Source organism: Macaca fascicularis, chromosome 16, assembly GCF_037993035.2.
Source record: "Macaca fascicularis isolate 582-1 chromosome 16, T2T-MFA8v1.1".
NCBI classification, from domain to species: Eukaryota; Metazoa; Chordata; class Mammalia; order Primates; family Cercopithecidae; genus Macaca; species Macaca fascicularis.
In genome coordinates, this window is record NC_088390.1 from 5,613,853 (window position 1) to 5,632,852 (window position 19,000).

Here is a 19,000-nt window from a genome sequence, read left to right on the forward strand (position 1 = left end):
GGCAGAGGTTTAGAAAACCCTCCCAGGCCCCAGAAATGCACAGGGTACTTGGGGATAGACACAGAAACACATAGTTTTTCGATCCTTTTTGATTAAAAACCCTCCAATTTCCCCACCTTACTCAGAGTACAATTCAAGGTCCGTTTCCTGGTCTACAGGGCCCTGAGGACTTGGATCCTCATAATCTCTGTCCTCACCTTTTTTTTTTTTTTTTTTTTTTGAGACGGAGTCTCGCTCTGTCGCCCAGGCTGGAGTGCAGTGGCGCGATCTCGGCTCACTGCAAGCTCCACCTCCCGGGTTCATGCCATTCTCCTGCCTCAGCCTCCCGAGTAGCTGGGACTACAGGCACCCGCCACAACACCTGGCTAATTTTTTGTATTTTTAGTAGAGATGGGGTTTCACTGTGTTAGCCAGGATGGTCTCGATCTCCTGACCTTGTGATTCACCCGCCTTGGCCTCCCAAAGTGCTGGGATTACAGGTGTGAGCCACCGCGCCCAGCCCTTGCCTCTAATCTCTTTTAGCTCCATCCTCACTGCCCCTCTATCTATTCCTTCCACACCCCAGGCACAGTTCCACCTAAGGCCTCTGCACCTGCTGCTTCTGCTGCTGCTTCTGCCCGGAACAATCTTCTGGCACTGATAACTCATGGTTTGCTCCTCTACTTGCGTCAGGTCTTTGCTCAGAAGGAAGTCGCTTTGGTGACATCTTGCCTCATCTCTCCACTTAAAATTGAACACCTACCCCCCAGACTCCCTGCTTCTTTCTGCTTTACTTTTCTCTATAGCTCATGTCACTCACAATATATTTTACTTACTTATTTGGCTTCTTGTTCTCCCTCCCAACTAGAATGTCAGCTCCTGGAGGAAGGAATTTTGCCCATTTCCTTCCTTCCTTCCCTCCTTCCTTCCTTCCTTCCTCTCTTCCTGTTTCTCTCTCCTTCCTTCTTTCCTCTCTTCCTGTTTCTCTCCTTCCTTCCTTTCTCTCTCTCCCTTCCTTCCTTTCTTTTTTTCTCTCCTTCCTTCCTTCCCTCCCTCCCTACCTTCCTCCCTCGCTCTCTTCCTCTCTTTCTCTTTCTTTCCCTCCCTCCCTCCCTCTCCTCCCTTCCTCCCTCTCCTCCCTCCCTCCCTCCCTCCCTCCCTTCCTTCCTTCCTCCCTCACTCCCTTCCTTTCTCCCTTCCTTCGTGTGAGATGCAGTCTTGCTCTGTCATCCAGGCTGGAGTGCACTGGCATGATCTCAGCTCACTGCAACCTCTGTCCCCTGGGTTCAAGGGATTCTCCTGCCTCAGCCTCCTGAGTAGCTAGGACTACAGGTGCCAGCCACCACGCCTGGCTAAAAGGGTTTCGCCATGTTGGCCAGGCTCGTCTTGAACTCCTGATCTCAGGTGATCCACCCACCTCAGCCTCCCAAAGTGTTAGGATTACAGGCATGAGCCACCGTGCCCAGCCCCATTTTCATTGCTAGTCATATCCCAGTGCCCAGAGCAGGGTCTAGCATATAGTAGGTGCTTAGTAAGTATGTAGTAAATAAATGAATGAAATAGCATCAAAAGAGGGGCACGTCAGGTACAGCTGAAGGCAGAGGAATGAGTGATTGCCAAGGCAGGGAGGAAAAGGTGAGCCTTAAATGAGGGGTTCACTGAGGTGAGGGTGGAGGCAGGGGCACGTGTGGCTGGTAGGGCAGATGTGAATTCACAGCAGGCGGTTCATATAGTGATGTTGGCATAAAGGCTACTCAGGTAGAGAGAAAGTTTGAGGGTAAAGCTGGAAAATATCAAGACAGTGGTAGGTCTCGGATGTCATTATAAGATGTTTAGACCTATTTTCCTGTGGCAGTGATAAGCCCATGAAAGTTCTTGAAGACAGCAGTGACCTGGTCTCTACATTGCTTTAGAACAATCCCTGAGGGAGGCTGTAGTGAGCTGAGATCGTGCCACTGTACTCCAGCCTGGGTAACAGAGCGGGACTCTGTCTCAAAAAAAAAAAAAAAAAAAAAAAGCAAGATCCCTGAGGGAGTGGAGGTGGCTGGGTGGGGAAAGGTGGGAGGCAAGGGCAGGGAGGATGAGCAATGGGGTCAGAGCAGCAACTTCGGGAGATGCCTTGAGTAGACCCTGTGGCACTCAGTGGAGTCCAGGGAGGCCTCTAGGTTGGATTCAGAGTAGAAGCTGCTGTCACTTACTGAGAAGGTAGATGTGAGAACAGTGTCAGTTTCATCCGTGTACTACCAGGGTAGTTGCACAGGGCCCTGTGCTCAGAAGGACCCGGAACTGACAGGGGTGTGAGGAGGACCCTTCTAGATTGGGGGATTAATGCTCTGTGGTGGCCATCTTGAATTTCTTAATCATTTTGTCCTTAAATTTGTGTCTCGTAGGTGAAGTCTGATGGGACCATGGGGCCTCAGCTCATAGGTGATGCCACCTCCTGCCACCTCCCTCCTTTCCTCGGGGTGAAACAGTTCTTGGCCATCCTGCATTTGAGTGTTGTGGGATCCCCACTCAACCTGCCCCTCAGCCCAGTGATTACTGCCACGCTTTATCGCTGGTAGGGGCTTGGATCAGGCATGGGTAGGTTGAGGTGGGGCATCCTAGGGTAGGGCCGGTGGCAGCCTTTCTCGATGTGGGCTGGCAGCATCATGGCACATTTGGTGATTTGGTGGGGGCCAGTCTCCCCCACCACTGATCTGGACAGGTAATGCATCCTGGCAATACCCTGGAGGGTCTCCCATCTGCTTTAGGCTGGGGTGGTGGCCCATGGAAAGGACAGATGTCTGGCTTGACATTTTACCCACTCTGGGCCATGGTGCCTGGGTCTGGTGACTTGTGGGAGAGGCAGCCTGCATCTGGTGGGCCATGTGCACATGCTCAGCTGTGGGGAGGCTTCCAGGCACCTTTGAGGGTCTGGACAATCACTGCTAGTGTCCCAGTGCCCAAGGGAATGCATCGTTAAATAGCAAATAAAAGACACTGGGATAGGTTGAGAGAGAAACTATGGAAGAAAGAAAAAGCTCTGTATCTTGGTACCTTTAACAGCACTTTCATCCTGACTTTTGAGCTAGGACACTGCATTTTCATTTTGTACTGGGTCCTGAAAATGATGCAGTTGGTTCTGAGAGGAGGAGCAGTTTGTTTTTAGTTAGGGAGGAGAGTCTAGGTAAGAATATGCTGAGTTTCAGGAGCCTCTGGGACATCCCCTCCAAAATCCCTGTCTCTCCTTACTCTCACAAGACCTACTTTTCCCCTTTGTTTTTCTCTGACTTCCTTCTGGACTTTCCTATCCAACCAGGAATCCAAGGTCAGCTGTATTAAACACACATCCTGGCAAGGTGCGGTGACTCCCGCCTGTAATCCCAGCACTTTTGGAGGCCAAGGCAGGAGGATGGCTTGTGTCCAGGAGTTTGAGGCTGCACTGAGTCATGATCACACCACTGCACTCCAGCTTGGGTGATGGAGCGAAACCCCAATTCCCCGTCTCTCTTACACACAGACACACACACACACACACACACACAGATACAGACACACACACAGACACACACACACACACAGATACAGACTCACACAGACACATACACAGGCACACACAGACACACACAGACACACAGGCACACGCAGACACAGGCACACACACACAGACACACACAGGCACACAGGCACACACACACAGACACACAGACACACATACACACACAGGCACACACACAGGCACACACACACAGACACACAGACACACACACAGGCACACACAGACACACACAGGCACACGCAGACACAGGCACACACACACACACAGACACACATACACACACAGACACACATACACACACAGGCACACACACACAGACACAGAGACACACACAGGCACACACACACAGACACAGACACACAGACACAGACACACAGACACAGACACACACACACAGGCACACACACAGGCACACACACACAGACACACACAGACACACAGACACACAGACACAGACACACACACACAGACACACACACACAGACACACACACAGACAGACACACACAGGCACACAGAGACACACGCAGACAGACACACAGAGGCACACGCAGACACAGGCACACACACAGACACACAGACACACACAGACACACATCACAGACACATACACACACAGATACACACACACAGACACACACACACATACAGCCATATACAGACACACACACACACAGACACACATACAGACACACACGACATGACTCAGTATGTGGCATTGTAGAGCACTTGGCATTTTAGAGTGCACCAGGCCCTTGGTAATGTCTCCGTGGACAATCGCTGTCTTCCTTCTCTGCTCCCAACCCTGAGCTGCAGAATGTGGCCCAAGAAAGTCCAGACACAGCTGGCAGATGTGGCTCTGTGCTCACCGCCTGTGGCTGGCATCTCACAGCTGAGGGCCTACTTCCCAGATGGCTGTCTCCTGCCAGCTCACTCTCTCCCTGGGTGGTCAGTTTTACCCACCTGGCTTATCTGATTTCCTGCTTGTTGACAAGCTCATTTTCACTGGGCATGTTCCTGCCCCCAGGACTCATCTCAGCATAAACAAATGCATCTCTCTTGGGGCTTTATTCATTTTTGAACAAGTTACCATTACAAGCTGTGCTGTGTGGACTTCCCTCCTCCAGTCCTACCCATTCCCAAGCCCCAGTGAAGACACTTGGTATTGGACCTCTATGAGGAGGCTGAGGCCATCTGACCCTGGGCAGTAGTGACCCCAGTGGGCAGGTGAAGGGCACAGGCTTTGGGGCTAGAGAGAGACACGGGTTCAAATCTTGCCTCTGTCAGTTACAAGTTGAAGAGCATGGCAGATGTCTTTATCAAGTTTCAGTTCACTCATCAATATCATGGATCTGCCATGTCTATTGTACCAGCTGGCTGCAAAGATCCAAGGAGATCATGTATGCCATGTTCTTAGGGAAGCCCCTGGCAGAAGGTTAGTGCTTAAAGGATGCTGCTGCTGTGGAAACCAAAACCCTCAATGTCCCTCCACCTCTCCGTCCTCAGCTGCCTGTGTCATCACATAGTCCTTTCTCTTCTGTCCCAGAGGAGGCCAAGGGTCCACCCTCATGTGTCTGATTCCACACCCTCTGTCTGGTCTCTCCCCTGACCTTGCTCTTTCCAGCATTCCTTTTTTGAGCTCTCCACCCCCACTCCCACCAATTTCTCCTTTGTCTGTGTAATGTGCTCAATTTTACATGCCATTAGTGAAAAAACCCTAGAATTCTTGACACCAGCTTACTCAATGTATTTCAAGATAAATCCAAAAGTGAAATAAGCCAGACATAGAAAGAAAAACACTACATGGTCTCACTTGTGGGTGAAATGTTAAAAAAGTAAAATACATACAAAGGAAGAATAAATGGTGGTTACCGGGGCGAGGAGGGGGAGGAAATGGGGAGATGCAGGTAAATAAAAACATAGAAATACAATCATTAGTTAGGGCTTTGCTTGTGGGTCTTGGGTAGTCCGGCATCCAAGCGTGTGTAAGGCTGTGCGTTCTTCCGTGTGGAGACGTTTTTACTGTGGGAAATAGTCACATTTGCCTGATCCAGATTTGGTAATCTTAGGCCACTTTTCTTTCTTTTTATGGTGCTACCCCCAGTGAGCCAGAATTAATCAGGCCCCGGCTTACCTCATACAGAGGAGGCAGGTGTTGGTGCTGGGTCATGCCCTCACTGAGTTGTGTCCGGCTCTCCCAGTGCTAACTACGTGAATTTGGAAAGTTGTTAATTTCTCTGAGCCTCTTAGGACAACTTAGGCACTAAGTACATAGCATACGTGATCCTAAGTACATAGCATACATGACCCTAAGTACATAGTACACGTGATCCTAAGTACATAGCATACGTGATCCTAAGTACCTAGCATACATGACCCTAAGTACATAGCATACGTGACCCTAAGTACATAGCATACATGACCCTAAGTATATAGCATACATGACCCTAAGTACATAGCATACGTGACCCTAAGTACACAGCATACATGACCCTAAGTATATAGCATACATGACCCTAAGTACATAGCATACGTGACCCTAAGTACACAGCATACATGACCCTAAGTATATAGCATACATGACCCTAAGTACATAGCATACATGATCCTAAGTACACAGCATACATGACCCTAAGTACATAGCACACATGACCCTAAGTATATAGCATACATGACCCTAAGTACATAGCATACATGATCCTAAGTACACAGCATACATGACCCTAAGTACATAGCACACATGATCTCCTTTGACTTTGTAGCCACCTTGTGCAATAGACATGGTAAATCCATGTTATTAATGAATAAACTGAAACTTGCTAAAGAAACCTACCCATAGTTTTCAATCTGTAACTGTTAGAGGCAAGATTTGAACTGTGTGTATCTGGCTCCAGGGAATGTCTTTCCCCAGCCCATTCTTTATATATAGAAAATGGAAATAATTGTCCCTGCTCTGCCATTTTTGCAGGGTGTTTTTTGGAAGGCCCAAGGAATTAATGGATATGGAGGTGTTTGGGTTTGAGATAGTGAAATTCTATGCCAATGTAAAAAGAGTACATTGAAGATTGGTGTCTTCCTACTGGGGTGTGAAGTTTGAGGTAGAACCAGGATTCCTTAGTCCTACTCAAAAGCATTGTTACTGGACTCTGGTGGTTCTCCTTGGATAGGTCTTAGGAGTGGGTAGAGCAGCTTCATGGATACAGAAAGTCACAGCACGAGGCTGGGCTTGCCTCCTTACTCTGCCTGCTCAACTTCTCCCACTGTAACTCCTTTTCAATGAGCAATCTCTTGATTGCTTTCCTTTTTTGCAATCTCCCTTCTCTCAATCTCTTATCACTTTCTTTTCTTCAATTTCCTTAGAATGTAGCTTAGATTCCATGATCCTTCATTGGCAGTATCCCTGAATTTCTTACCCTCTGACCTTCCATCACATTCCTCTGGCTAACCCTGAATTCTGCTATCTTCCCACTCTCCACCCCAACTCCCACCTGTGCAACAGGGAATGTGGCTGCCATCTGGAATCATAACCACGACCCTCACATGGGCCACAGAAATGCCTGACAGGCAGAGATCTCACACTCTATTATAGCCATTTGAAGATCTTGCCTTTTCCAAACATCCAGCACCTCAACCCTCACACTCACTCCTAGCAGACAACTGAATTCCTATTTCTCAGACAAAAATGAAGCCATCAGATGGGAACCTCTCAGCTTCTCAGAGTGAAACCTATGTTCCTACTTCTCTCTTCCCTGTCCTCATCTCCCCTCCTGTTACAGTAAAGGAGACATTTCCTCCCTCTTCCAAGGCCAATCTTTCTCCTCCCTCCTCCCTCTGAAGATAGAGAGTCATCAATGATTCCTTCTCCTTCTTGTGTCTTTTATCACTCCTCCTCCACCGATTCTCAAACTGAGATCTTTTCCTTCTTAAATGCAAGTAAGCAGATGGACAGACACATACATTTACTCAGCCCACCATCCCCTCTGCTTTAGTGCTTTCCTCCTTTTCAGTATCAAAGTCTTTGAAAAAAGTGTATTTGTGATCTCATTTTTTAACCTCTTTCTCCCTCTTTAATCCACTCCAGTCTGCATTCTGGCCTCTTCATGCCACGTAAGCTACTTCTGCTGAGGTTATTCATGACTTTCCTATCACTAATCCTATGGACAAATTTCAGTACTTATCTTACTTGACCTCCCAGCAGCAGTAGCCCCTGCTGACCTCCTTGAGACCCTCTGCTCTGTTGGGTTCCATGACACCTCTTTCCTGGTGTCCCTTTCATCTATGTGGCCCCTCCTTCTCAGGCTTGTTTGTTGGCTCTTCTTTGGCCATTAAATACTGGGGTGGGGGTGTTCCCCAGGCTTGACATGCAATCTTATTTTTGCCTGTGAATTTTAGAAGCAGCTTGTCCATTTCTGCAAAAATGGCAGCTGGGATTCTGACAGAGATTGTGTTGAATCTGTACATCAGTTTGGGGGGTATTGTCATTTTAATAATATCAAGTCTTCCGATCTATGAACACGGGACATCTTTTCATTTGTTTAGGTCTTATACAATTTCTTTCAACCATTTTTTGTAGTTCCCTGTGTACAAGCTTTCTTTTGTTAAATTTATTGTTTTCCTAATTTAATTTTTGGATTGTTCACTGCTAGTGTATAGCAGTACAACGAATTTTTGTATATTGATCTTGTTTCCTGAAACCTTGCTGAAATTGTAGTTTTTTTTTCTTTCTTTTTCAAGAGGGTCTCCCTTTGTCACCCAGGTTGGAGTGCAGTGGCACAATCTCAGCTCATTGCTACCTCTGCCTACCAGGCTGAAGCAATTCTCCTACCTCAGCCTCCTGAGTAGCTGGGACTATAGGAGTGTGCCACCACGCCTGGCTAATTTTTTGTAGTTTTGGTAGAGACAGGGTTTTGCCACGTTACCCAGGCTGGTCTTGAACTCCGGAACTCAAGCGATCCACCCACCTCAGCCTCCCAAAGTGCTGAGATTACAGGGCATGAGCCACCACACTTGGCCCTAATTTGAATATTTGTAGATTCCTTAGGATTTTCTACATACAACGTCATGTCACCTGCAAATAATAGTTTACTTTCTTTTCAATCTGGAAGCCGTTAATTTCATTTTCTTGCTTAATTGCTCTGGATGGAACCTTGAGTACAATGTTGAATAGAAATGGCAAGAACAGACATCTTTGTCTTATTCCTAATCTTAGGGGGAAAGCACTCAGTCATCTACCATTAAGTATAATGTTAGCTGTGGGTTTTTCACTGGTAACAACTTTATCAGGTTGATAAAGTTCCCTTTTATTTCTAGTTTGCTGAGTGTTTTCAATATGAAAAGGTGTTAGATTTTGTCAGATGCTTTTTTTTTGTCTTTGAGATAACCATTGGTTTGTGTTCTTTGTTCTATTAACATCTTGCATTACATTGATCAATTTTCTTAGGTTAAACTCAATTTGTATTCTTGGGATAAATCCCATTTGGTCATGGTCTACAATCCTTTTTATATATTGCTAGTATTTTGTTATGTAATTTTGCATATATATCCATAAAGGATGTTGGCTTGTATATTTTTTTTCTCTTGTGATGCTTCTGGTTATCTTAGTCTAATTTTGGTATCAGGGTAATATTGGTCTCATAGAACAAATTGGCATGTGTTCTCTTTTCTGCTATTTTTGGAAGAGTTTGAAAAGATAAGTGTTAATTCTTCCTTAAATATTTGGTAGAATTCACCAGTAAAGCCATCTGGGCCTGGATTTTGTTTCACAGAAAGTTTTTAACTTACTAATTCAATATCTGTGTTTGTTACAAGTCTATTAAGATTTTGTATTTCTTCTTAAGTCAGTTTAGGTATTTGTGTCTTTCTGGAAGTTGGCCCATTCCATCTGGGTTATCTAATTTGTTGGCTTACAATATTTCATAATTTTCACTTATAATCCTTTTATTTTTGGAAGTTCAGTTGTGATACCCCATCTTTTATTTCTGATTTTAGTAATCTGAATCTGCTTACTTTTAATTTTAATCTAGCTAAAAGGTGTCAAATTTTGTTGGTATTTTTAAAGAACTAACGTTTAGTTTCATTGGTTTTCTGTATTGTTTTCTATTCTCTGTTTCATTTATCTCTACTCTAGTCTTTATTATTTCTTTCCCCCTGCTTGCTTTTGGTTTTGTTTGCTTTTTTAAAAAATTTCTTTACTAACATGAAAGACTCAAGGAAAACAAATTCTTAAAGTGTAAGTTTAGGTTACTGCTTTGAGATTTCTCCACTTCTTCTCTTCCTTCTTCAATAGATTTTATTTTTTAGAGTAGTTTTAGGTTCACAGTAAAACTGAGCAAAAAGTACAGAGTTCCCATATACTCCCTGTCCCTGCATCCCTCATACAATCTTTCCCACGATTGACATGCTGTACCACACTAGTACATTGTGGTGACATTTGTTACAACTGGTAGACTGACATGGACACATCATCACCCGAGGTCCATAGTTTACATTAGGGCTCACTTTTGGTGGTGTCCATTCTATGGATTTTGATTGCTGTAAAATTATACGTATGCACGATTATAGTATATAGAATAGTTTCACTGCCCTAGAACTCTTCTGTGCTCTATTAATTCCTCCCTTCCCCCAAGCCCTGGAAACCACTAATGTTTTTTACTATCTCCTTGTTTTTGCCTCTTCCAGAATGTCATACAATTGGAATCATACAGCATGTAGCCTTTTCAGATTGGCTTCTTTTAGTAACATGCATTTAAAGTTTCTCCATATCTTTTTGTAGCTTGATAGCTTCTTTCTTTTTAGCATTGAATAATAGTCCACTGTCTGTTTGTACCACAATTTATGAGTCCATTCACTTTCTGAAGGACAGCTTGCTTCCAAGTTTTAGCAATGATGAACAAGGCTGCCATAAACATTCACGTGCAGGCTTTGGCGTGGACAGAGGTATTCAATTCATTTTGGTAAATATCAAGGAGTGCGATTGCCGGATCCTATGGTAAAAGTATATTTTGTTTTGTAGAAAACTGCTAGACTGTATTCCAAAGGGGCTGTCTCATTTTACATTCCCACCAGCAATGAATGAGAGTTCCTGTTGTTCCACATCCTCACCAGCATTTGGTATTGTCAGTGTTTTGGATTTTGGCCATTCTGATAAGTGTGTAGTGGTATCTTTTCATTTTTTCATTAATTAAAAAAACTTTTGTAGAGATAAGATCTGTCTCTGTTGCCCAGCTTGAAGTGCAGTGGCATAATCACAGCTCACTGCAGTGTTGAATTCCTGGGCTCAAGTGATCCTTCCGTCTCAGCCTCCCAAGTAGTTATGACAACAGGCACACATCATTCTCAACTAATTTTTTATTTTATGTTTTTGTAGAGACAGGGTCTCTGTATGTTGCCCAGGCTGGTCTCAAACTCCTGGCCTAAGGCAATCGTCCTGCCTTGGCCTTCCAAAGCTTTGGGATTATAGGCATGGGCCATCATGTCTGGCTCTATCTTTCCTTTTTTTGTTGTTTTAAATAGAGGCATTTATAACTATAAATTTCCCTTTAAGCACTGCATTAACTGCATCCAATACATTTTGGCATGTTGTGATTTTGCTTTCATCCCTCTCAAAGTATTTTCTAATTTCCTTTGTGATTTCTTCTTTGGCCCTTGGTTATTTAGGAGTGTGGTTTTAATTTCAGTGTATTTATGAACTCCTCAACTTTCCTTCTATTGTTGATTTCTAATTTCATTTTATCATGGTCAGAGGATATACTCTGTATGATTTCAGTCCTTGCAAATTTGTTGAGATTTGTTTTATGGGGCAATCTTATCTTTGGATAGAGCTTTATTTGATACCTATTTGGCATGTCCAGTTGGATACCTTGAAAGGATCTTGAAATCAGCAAGCACAAGATCACACTCATGACGCTCCACCCCCCAAATCACTTTTCTTTTCGTATTCCCCATCTTAATGAAGATGCCACTATCCCATGAGCTGCTTTGGTCAGAAACCTGAAATCATCCTTGATATCTTCCTCTTCCTTTTTTCCCTAAATTCAATCCATCACTGAGCCTAGTTGATTTTACTTTTGCAGCTCTCTTACATCTAGCCACTTTGTTCCATATCCATTGCCAATACCATAGTCCAAGCTATGACTGTCTGTTACAAAAAGTACTATAATTTTCCTTAGTCTAAGCTATCACCATCTTTGCAGGGACTACTGCAATTTTCTTACTAATTGGTTTCCCAACCTCTACTTTTGCACTCTTCCAATCCATCTTTCATGTTGCAGTCAGTTTCTATTTTGAAAATGTACTGATCTTGTCAACCTTCTGCTTAAAATTCCACACCATCAGGGAAAAGACCCCAAATCCAACATGGCGCCCAAACCTTGCATAGTCTGGTTCCTGCTGGTATATGTGGCCTTATCTCACTCCTTTGCTATCTGCCCTCCAGCCACACTGGCCTGCTTTCAATTCCTTGACTGCCTCATCCTGCCTTCTGCACAGAGCCTTTGTATGTGCTTATTCTCTTTTCCTGGAATTTTTCCTTCCTGCTTCGCTTAGTTAAATCCTCTGTATTCTTCAGACCTCCCTCAAACCTCACTTTATGAAGGAATTTTTTTTTTTTTATGAGCCAGAAATCCTACCTGTGTTTACTAAAGTCACCCTGGCCAGAGAGGGCCTCAACGAATATTTGATAAATACAAAGACAAATCCCTCAGCCCAGACTCAGCTTCCGCCTTGGATCTCTTCCCCATCCCTGCTTCAGAACAGAACCCAGGTCAGACTCACCGCAGGGTCTCCAGGAGGCAGCGAGGGCGTCTCAGGGTCTTACAAAGACTCTTCACTGCAGAGTGGCTCAGCGAGTTTCCACTTAGGTCCAGCTCCTTCAGGTTTCTGGTGACCTTGAAGACGGAGAAGAGAATCTCCCAGTAGGCATCCGTGACTGGGACCCACCTGAACCTGAGGGGGAGAGAGGACAGGAGAGATGTGATGTGTCTGGCAGGGATTTGAGGTGCCCAGCTCTGCACAACACAATTGGGCTTTGTCCTCCTGAGCACCAGGCCACAGCGGGTAGTGCCATCTCCAGGACTGACCAGCCTCCCTGCCTGTCCGCCCCCGTCACCCAGGGCTAGGTCCCTCTCCTCCATGTGGCTCCTCATTCTACAGCCCTTACCATGGCACACTGAAGTGTTCATCTTGTATGTCTGTTTCCACCTCAGTCTGGGAGTTCTTTGAGGGCAGGGACAGACATTTGTCTTTTCTTTTTTTTTTTTAATCTGCACTGCTCAGCATAGGGCCTGGCTTCTGTGCTGGGCACTGCAGATAACAAAACAATTTTTCATTAAAAAATTTGACAGCCTTCCTCCCTTTGATGCAGACACACCTGTGTTCCTCTGGCACAGACATTCTGGAGTCCCAGTGCCCAGGAAAGAAGATGGGAGGCAGGAGCAGAGCCTGGGAGAGATGGCCTGAGGAAGGTGTTGTCATGGAAGACTGTGTATGACCATATGCACTACTGTCCAGGTTGGCTCACAGGGGACCCGATCCCCTTCCCAGGATAACAACATCATGGAGAGGGTCTGCAGGAGAGAGACGGCTGTGGGGAGCGCCCTAGGAGGGAATATTTGCAGCCTGAGGGGAGGGGATGATGGGCTTTGTCTGAGAGTGTTAGACTGGACTCCGACTCACGGGATTTCATTTAATCGATCTGTTTTCACACACTACTTTGATGACCTCATCTACCTCCAAGGCTTCGACTACTCAAAGCTCTATTCCAAGTTTCAGACTGAGTTTTCTATTTTCTGGCCGGATATCCCCACCTCGACATCCCAGTAATTCTTTGATCTGATTTGTCCCAACAAATCCCCAACCTTAATTCATCTTTCTCCGTAAGTCTGCAGAGCCATGTGGGGGAAAGCAGCAGAGGCAACGAGCTGCCTGCACGTGGGCTCTGCTCCTCTGTGCCTCACTCCATCTCCTCAGCTGCAAAAAGAGGACAGCAACAGCACCTGCTGCAGAGGGGTATGTGAGAATTAAAAGCTACTACAGAGTATCCCAAAAGTCCTAGAGCAGTTTTAAGTTGTAATAACTGTGGAAGTACAAGTACTACAAACATACAGAAAAAGCCAGCTGAGTGCAGTGGCTCTTGCCTGTAATCCCAGTACTTTAGGAGGTAGAGGCAGGAAGATCGATTGAGCCCAGGAGTTTGGGACCAATCTGGGCAACATAGTAAGATCCTGTTTCTACAGAAAACTAAAAAAATTAGCCGACGTGGTGGTGTGCACCTGTAGTCCCAGCTACTTAGGAGGCTGAGGCAGGAGAATGGCTTGAACCTGGGAGGCCAAGGTTGCAGTGGGGTATGGTCATGCCACCGCACTATTCCTGGGAGACACAGCGAGATCTCATCTCAGACACACACCCACACAGACACATACACACAGACACGCACACACAGACACGCACACGCACACACACACACACACACACGAAGAAAAGCCATAAATGAAAGTTTATTTGAATTTCTTTTACATTTAGTTTTGTGAAACTTGAAAAATACATTTTAAATTTTTTATTTCTGTCGGCATTTGCCATCCTTCATCAAGGTGACTGGGAAAAAAATAAAAATTTATATTTGAAAATGCACAATGCTTAATCACACGCCGAATACCTGGAACCTCCCATCCTGCCGTCTTCATTTCTTTAATATCTCTGGTTGGTTCTCCTCTTCCTTCCCACAGCCCTTGGCCAACCTCCACCCTTTCTTCCTGAACTTTCTTGTTTGTTTATAGTAGACGTCTTATTCTTCTGTCTGCCTAGACTAGCCGATTCAGTTCCTTGAAAATTCCTCCTCCCGCTTGCGGCTGAAACCTCTGACTTTCCCATGGCATTCTCTTAAGGCTCCACTTGCTCCCGCCCGTCCCAAACTCTCTTCTCTGGCCTGGTGTTCTTGGTTCCCTTTGCCCATCCCAGCCCCCATCCCCTGGCCAGCCACCATCTGGCCTCTGTCTGTAGCTGCTTGGAACTCTTCGAAGCTTTCCCATCTGTCCACTGCTACTTGCAGTACCTGTATCCAGGTCCTTTAAAACCTACCTCACATTTATAACCATGAACAACTAGAAACAGCTTACAATGGCCAAGAACAGGAGAATGGTCAAATCAGCCATGGCACTTTCCCTATGGAATAGCATGAGGTCATTCAAAATGGTGTTGTATCAGACTACTTAAAAATATATGAAGGGCTGGGCATGGTGGCTCACGCCTGTGACCCTAGCACTTTGGAAGGCGGAGGCAGGAGGATCATTTGAGGTCAGAAGTTCGAGAACAGCCTGGCCAACATGGTGAAACCCCGTTTCTACTAAAAAGACAAAAAAATTAGCTGCGTGTGGTGGCGCGTGCCTGTAATCCCAGCTACTCTGGAGGCTGAGGCACGAGAATTGCTTGAATCTGGGAGGCAGAGGTTGCAGTGAGCCCAGATCGTGCCACTGCATTCCAGCCTAGTGACAGAGCGAGACTGTCTATCTGTCTCTCTCTCTGTATCTCTCTCTCTCTACACACACACACACACACACACACACACACACACACGTATATGAAAGGCTGGGCATGGTGGCTCACGCCTATGATCCCAGCACTTTGGGATGTCCAAGTGAGCAGACTGCTTGAGCCCAGGAGTTTGAGACCAGCTTGGTTAACGTAGCGAAACCCAATCTCTATACAAAAAATTTACAAAAATTCTCGTTGCATGTTGGCATGCTCCTATAGTCTCAGCTTCTAGGGAGGCTGAGGTAAGAGGATCCTTTAAGCCTGGGTGGTCCAGGCTACAGTGAGCTGTGATTGCACCACTGCACTCCAGCCTCGGTGACAGAGCGAGACTCTGTCTCAGACAACAACAAAAAAAAAAAAAAAAAAAAAAAACCCAAAACCCACACCCACACACAAGAAGATAGCCTTGATATATGAAGAAAATAAAACTGACTATAAAATAAAATGTACAATATGGTTTGATTTCACCATAGAAATGTACATAGAAAAAAAACTGGGGTTCTTACAATTGACCACTAATTTTTTTTTTTTTTGAGACTGAGTTTTGCTTTTTTGCCCAGGCTGGAGTGAAGTGGCACAATCTCAGCTCACTGCAACGTCTGCCCCTGAATGGTCAAGCGATTCTCCTGCCTCAGCCTCCCGAGGAGCAGCTGGGATTACAGGTGCCTGACACCATGCTCGGCTAATTTATGTATTTTTAGTAGAAACGGATGCCCAGAGAGAGGAGCAGGGGTAGGGGGGCTGCCTGATCCTTGGGGAGTGTGGGGGTAGCTAAGGTCAGTAGGAAGGGGGGAGCACGTCCAGGAGAGAAGGTGGACGGTCATTCTAAGAGTAGAAGGAGAGGTGTAGACATGGCAGCGCCCAGTGGCCTCTCCAGAAGCAAGCAAGGCTTGCCCCACAGCCGGGCACTGCAGAGGGGCTTACGTGGACAGAGCATGGTGGTCAGATTGGGTAGTTAGAAGTCACTGGCGACGCTGATCCTTTAGCCACCCCCGCCCCTGCCCAGGCTCAGGGAGCATGCCTCTGGTGCTCAGGTCACTCGGGCTTATGGACCGACAGAGGAGCTGGAGACATGGGTATTTTGGGTACTCACAGGACTATCCCGGTGGGGCTCCATGCTGGTCTGTGCTGCCTGCCCTCAATCAGTTGAAGCTTCTTCACGTGGCGGCAGAATTGAATGCAGAAAGTGCACACCAGGAGCTCCATGTCTGTTTCCACACACATGCCCATTTCTTGGAAATCGGCCATCATTTGTGTCAGGAACGTTTTGTTCTGAGTCTCGTACAAACAGTGGAGGAAGTCCAGAGAGTGTGGCTGTAGCAGGGGCCGCAGGGACGGGACCCACTGCATCAGGTTCCTCCCTTGAGACAGCCGGCAGTTAAAGATGTTCTCCATCGCTCTCTTCCCCTCATCACTTAACAGGCCCAATAGGAAACGTGTGGTTGGTGCCCCAAACAGGCCATGTGTTCCATACGCTTCTAGCAACTTTTCCAAATCTATGATGCAATTAGCATGTTTACCTCTCCCCTTCTTATCCTCCAAGGCATAGGACATTGCTGCAAAGAACTCCTGGAAACAGAGGTGAATGAAGCTGTAGCTCAGAGGGATGGGGTGCTCTTGAAGAATACCCATCTTTAAGAGGGTAGAGATGATGGCCCCATCTAACTCATGCTTCCTGAGGTCATCTCGGCTGAAAAGGGTCTTTTTTTGCCAGATGCCCTCAGCAGCCAGAGAGCAGATGTCCCCGAGCTGGGGCCCCAACGGCTGAGCTTGGAGAGCCTGGGAAAGGTAATGCAGACAGAGGGTCGTGGTGGTCTTGGAGGTCAGTGTGAGTTCTTCCTTCCGCTTCATCTGCTCCATCAGGCAGGTGCAGGTCAGCCAGGACACCCAGGGCACGAGACATAGGGCCCAGAGCTCTTTGTTTGATTTGATCAACCCAAAGGCTCTAATTGCTTGCCTTTCATCTGTGAAATATTTGTAGAAATATTCCCTCCTGCTGGACTCAGAGAACCCCAGGACCTCTACCCAGCGTGCCTGCTCCAAAGAAGGAATGAGGTTCTGCAGAGCTGTGGTCCGAGCCGTGATCAGGAAGGATGCCTCGGGAAGTATGGTTTTCCCCAGCAAACTGCCCAGCAGCGCACCCGCCGGCTGCGGCTGGCTCCAGTGCAGACAGAGCTCGGAACTCGACTCCTGCAAGACCCATCTTGGCTCATCCACACCGTCGAGGATGAAGAGCAGCCGCTCTGGCCTGGACAGGATCTGTCTAACGGGAGCCTGAGCGGCTGTCCAGTCTTTCCCGATGAGTTCAGCGAGACTCACCACCTTGCACTGGGCCAGCTCTCTGCAGCTGAAGTAGAAGACATGCTGGAAGCGGTCCCCATACAGCTGGCCTCTCCCCCAGGCTTCCCTCACCTGCCTGGCCAGTGTTGACTTCCCAATTCCAGCAGCCCCCTGCAGTATGACTACGTGAGGTTCTTGGATATCCAGGCCTGGGCCAAATAAGTCTCTGATCTCAATTAAACGTCCTCGATCCTCCTCCACATCCTCCTCCGCATCATGAGGCCAGCTTCCCTTGACCAGCGGCTTATGGCTTCTGGGGTGAGGTCTTTGTAGAAGCAGCAGCTGTGTGAAATTTTGGTTCAAATCCTCATTTTTCCAGGACCATGTGGAACAGAGGCTCTCTCTCGCAGAAGGCTCCCATGGGTGGTGGTGGGGCTGTAGGCTGGTGTGCACCTGTGGGGGCGTTCCTACTGCTGCTTCCCATGGAGGCCTGCCTTTCTCTGATTCCTCTCTCTCTCTTTCTCTGATTCCTAAGTAAGGGAGGGAAAGAAGGAACATAAAGGTAGAGGATAGAAGAATGAGTGAATTAATTAAACAACTGTTTTAGGCACCTATTCCAAGCCACACACTGCGCTGGCTGCAGACACTGCTATGTTCTCGCCATGTGGCGGAAGGAGCATGTGCTTTGCGGTAGAAGATCCCAGTTCAAGTCTTGACTCAACCAAGTCACCCTCCCTGAATGACTTTCCTTCACTGAATATTTATCAAGGGCTTACTATGTGCCAGGTGCTGCTACAGGGGCTGGGGATAAAGAGTGAACAAAACAGACAAAACTCTCTGTCCTCACTAAGCACGTGATGCTGGCCATTAGCCCCTGTGAGCCTCAGTTTTCTCATCCGTAAGCTGGGGGTTGTAGGAGGTCATGGAGTTGTGGAGGAGATACCAGAGTGTGTAGCAGATGCTGACAGCATCCCCTGAGCACCCACTGTTGCGGTACCTGCCAACCGTGTCCCTCGGCAACAGCTGTGGACATCTGTCTGAGGGCTCTTTCTCTACCTGTAAGCCAGGCAGGCCAGAAATACTGGGGGATAGTTCTCCAGTCCAGGAGATGCCCTTAGTGGATGACAGATGGGGGTCCCTTGCCCCCAGTGCAGATAACACTCAGGTGTGTTCTCAAGGTCTCCCAGACATCCGCAGCAGCATGGAGCCTGCAGATGCAATGACATTCATAGGCTCAAAGTAAAGGGATGGGGAAAAATCCACCAAGCAAATGGGAAACAAACAAAAGCATGGACTGCCATTCTAATCTCAGACCAAACTTCAAATCAACAACATTCAACAAAGACAAAGAAAGGCATTACATAATAATAAAGGGTTCAATTCACCAAGAAGACTTAACTATTTTTTTTTTTTCTTCAGACGGAGTCTCGCTCTGTCGCCCAGGCTGGAGTGCAGTGGTGCAATCTCGGCTCGTTGCAAGCTCCGCCTCCTGGGTTCACTCCATTCTCCTGCCTCAGCCTCCCGTGTAGCTGGGACTACAGGCCCAGCACTAGGCCCGGCTAATTTTTTATATTTTTAGTAGAGTCGGGGTTTCACCGTGTTAGCCAGGATGGTCTCGATCTCCTGACCTCGTGATCCACCTGTCTCCGCCTCCCAAAGTGCTGGGATTACAGGC

At 46.8% G+C, this 19,000-nt stretch overlaps 1 protein-coding gene across 12 annotated transcripts in view; it reads right to left on the reverse strand.

Annotated features, from left to right (window-relative positions):
- The window catches only part of NLRP1 (NLR family pyrin domain containing 1), a 72,060-nt gene that overhangs the window by 44,406 nt on the left and 8,654 nt on the right, over positions 1–19,000 (reverse strand). For 10 of the 12 annotated variants that reach the window (XR_012425179.1, XR_010582239.2, XR_010582238.2 and 7 more), the window contains 2 exons: positions 16,139–17,855; positions 12,292–12,462 (listed from right to left, as the gene is read on the reverse strand). Coding sequence is in view for 6 of the 12 variants with exons in the window: in XM_065532628.1 (XP_065388700.1) it covers positions 12,292–12,462; positions 16,139–17,855 (1,888 nt within the window). In the remaining 6 variants the exon portion in view is untranslated. Of the gene's footprint in view, positions 1–12,291; positions 12,463–12,759; positions 12,820–16,138; positions 17,856–19,000 lie in introns of those variants that run through there. The other 2 variants (XM_074018379.1, XM_074018378.1) reach the window with 2 other exon arrangements.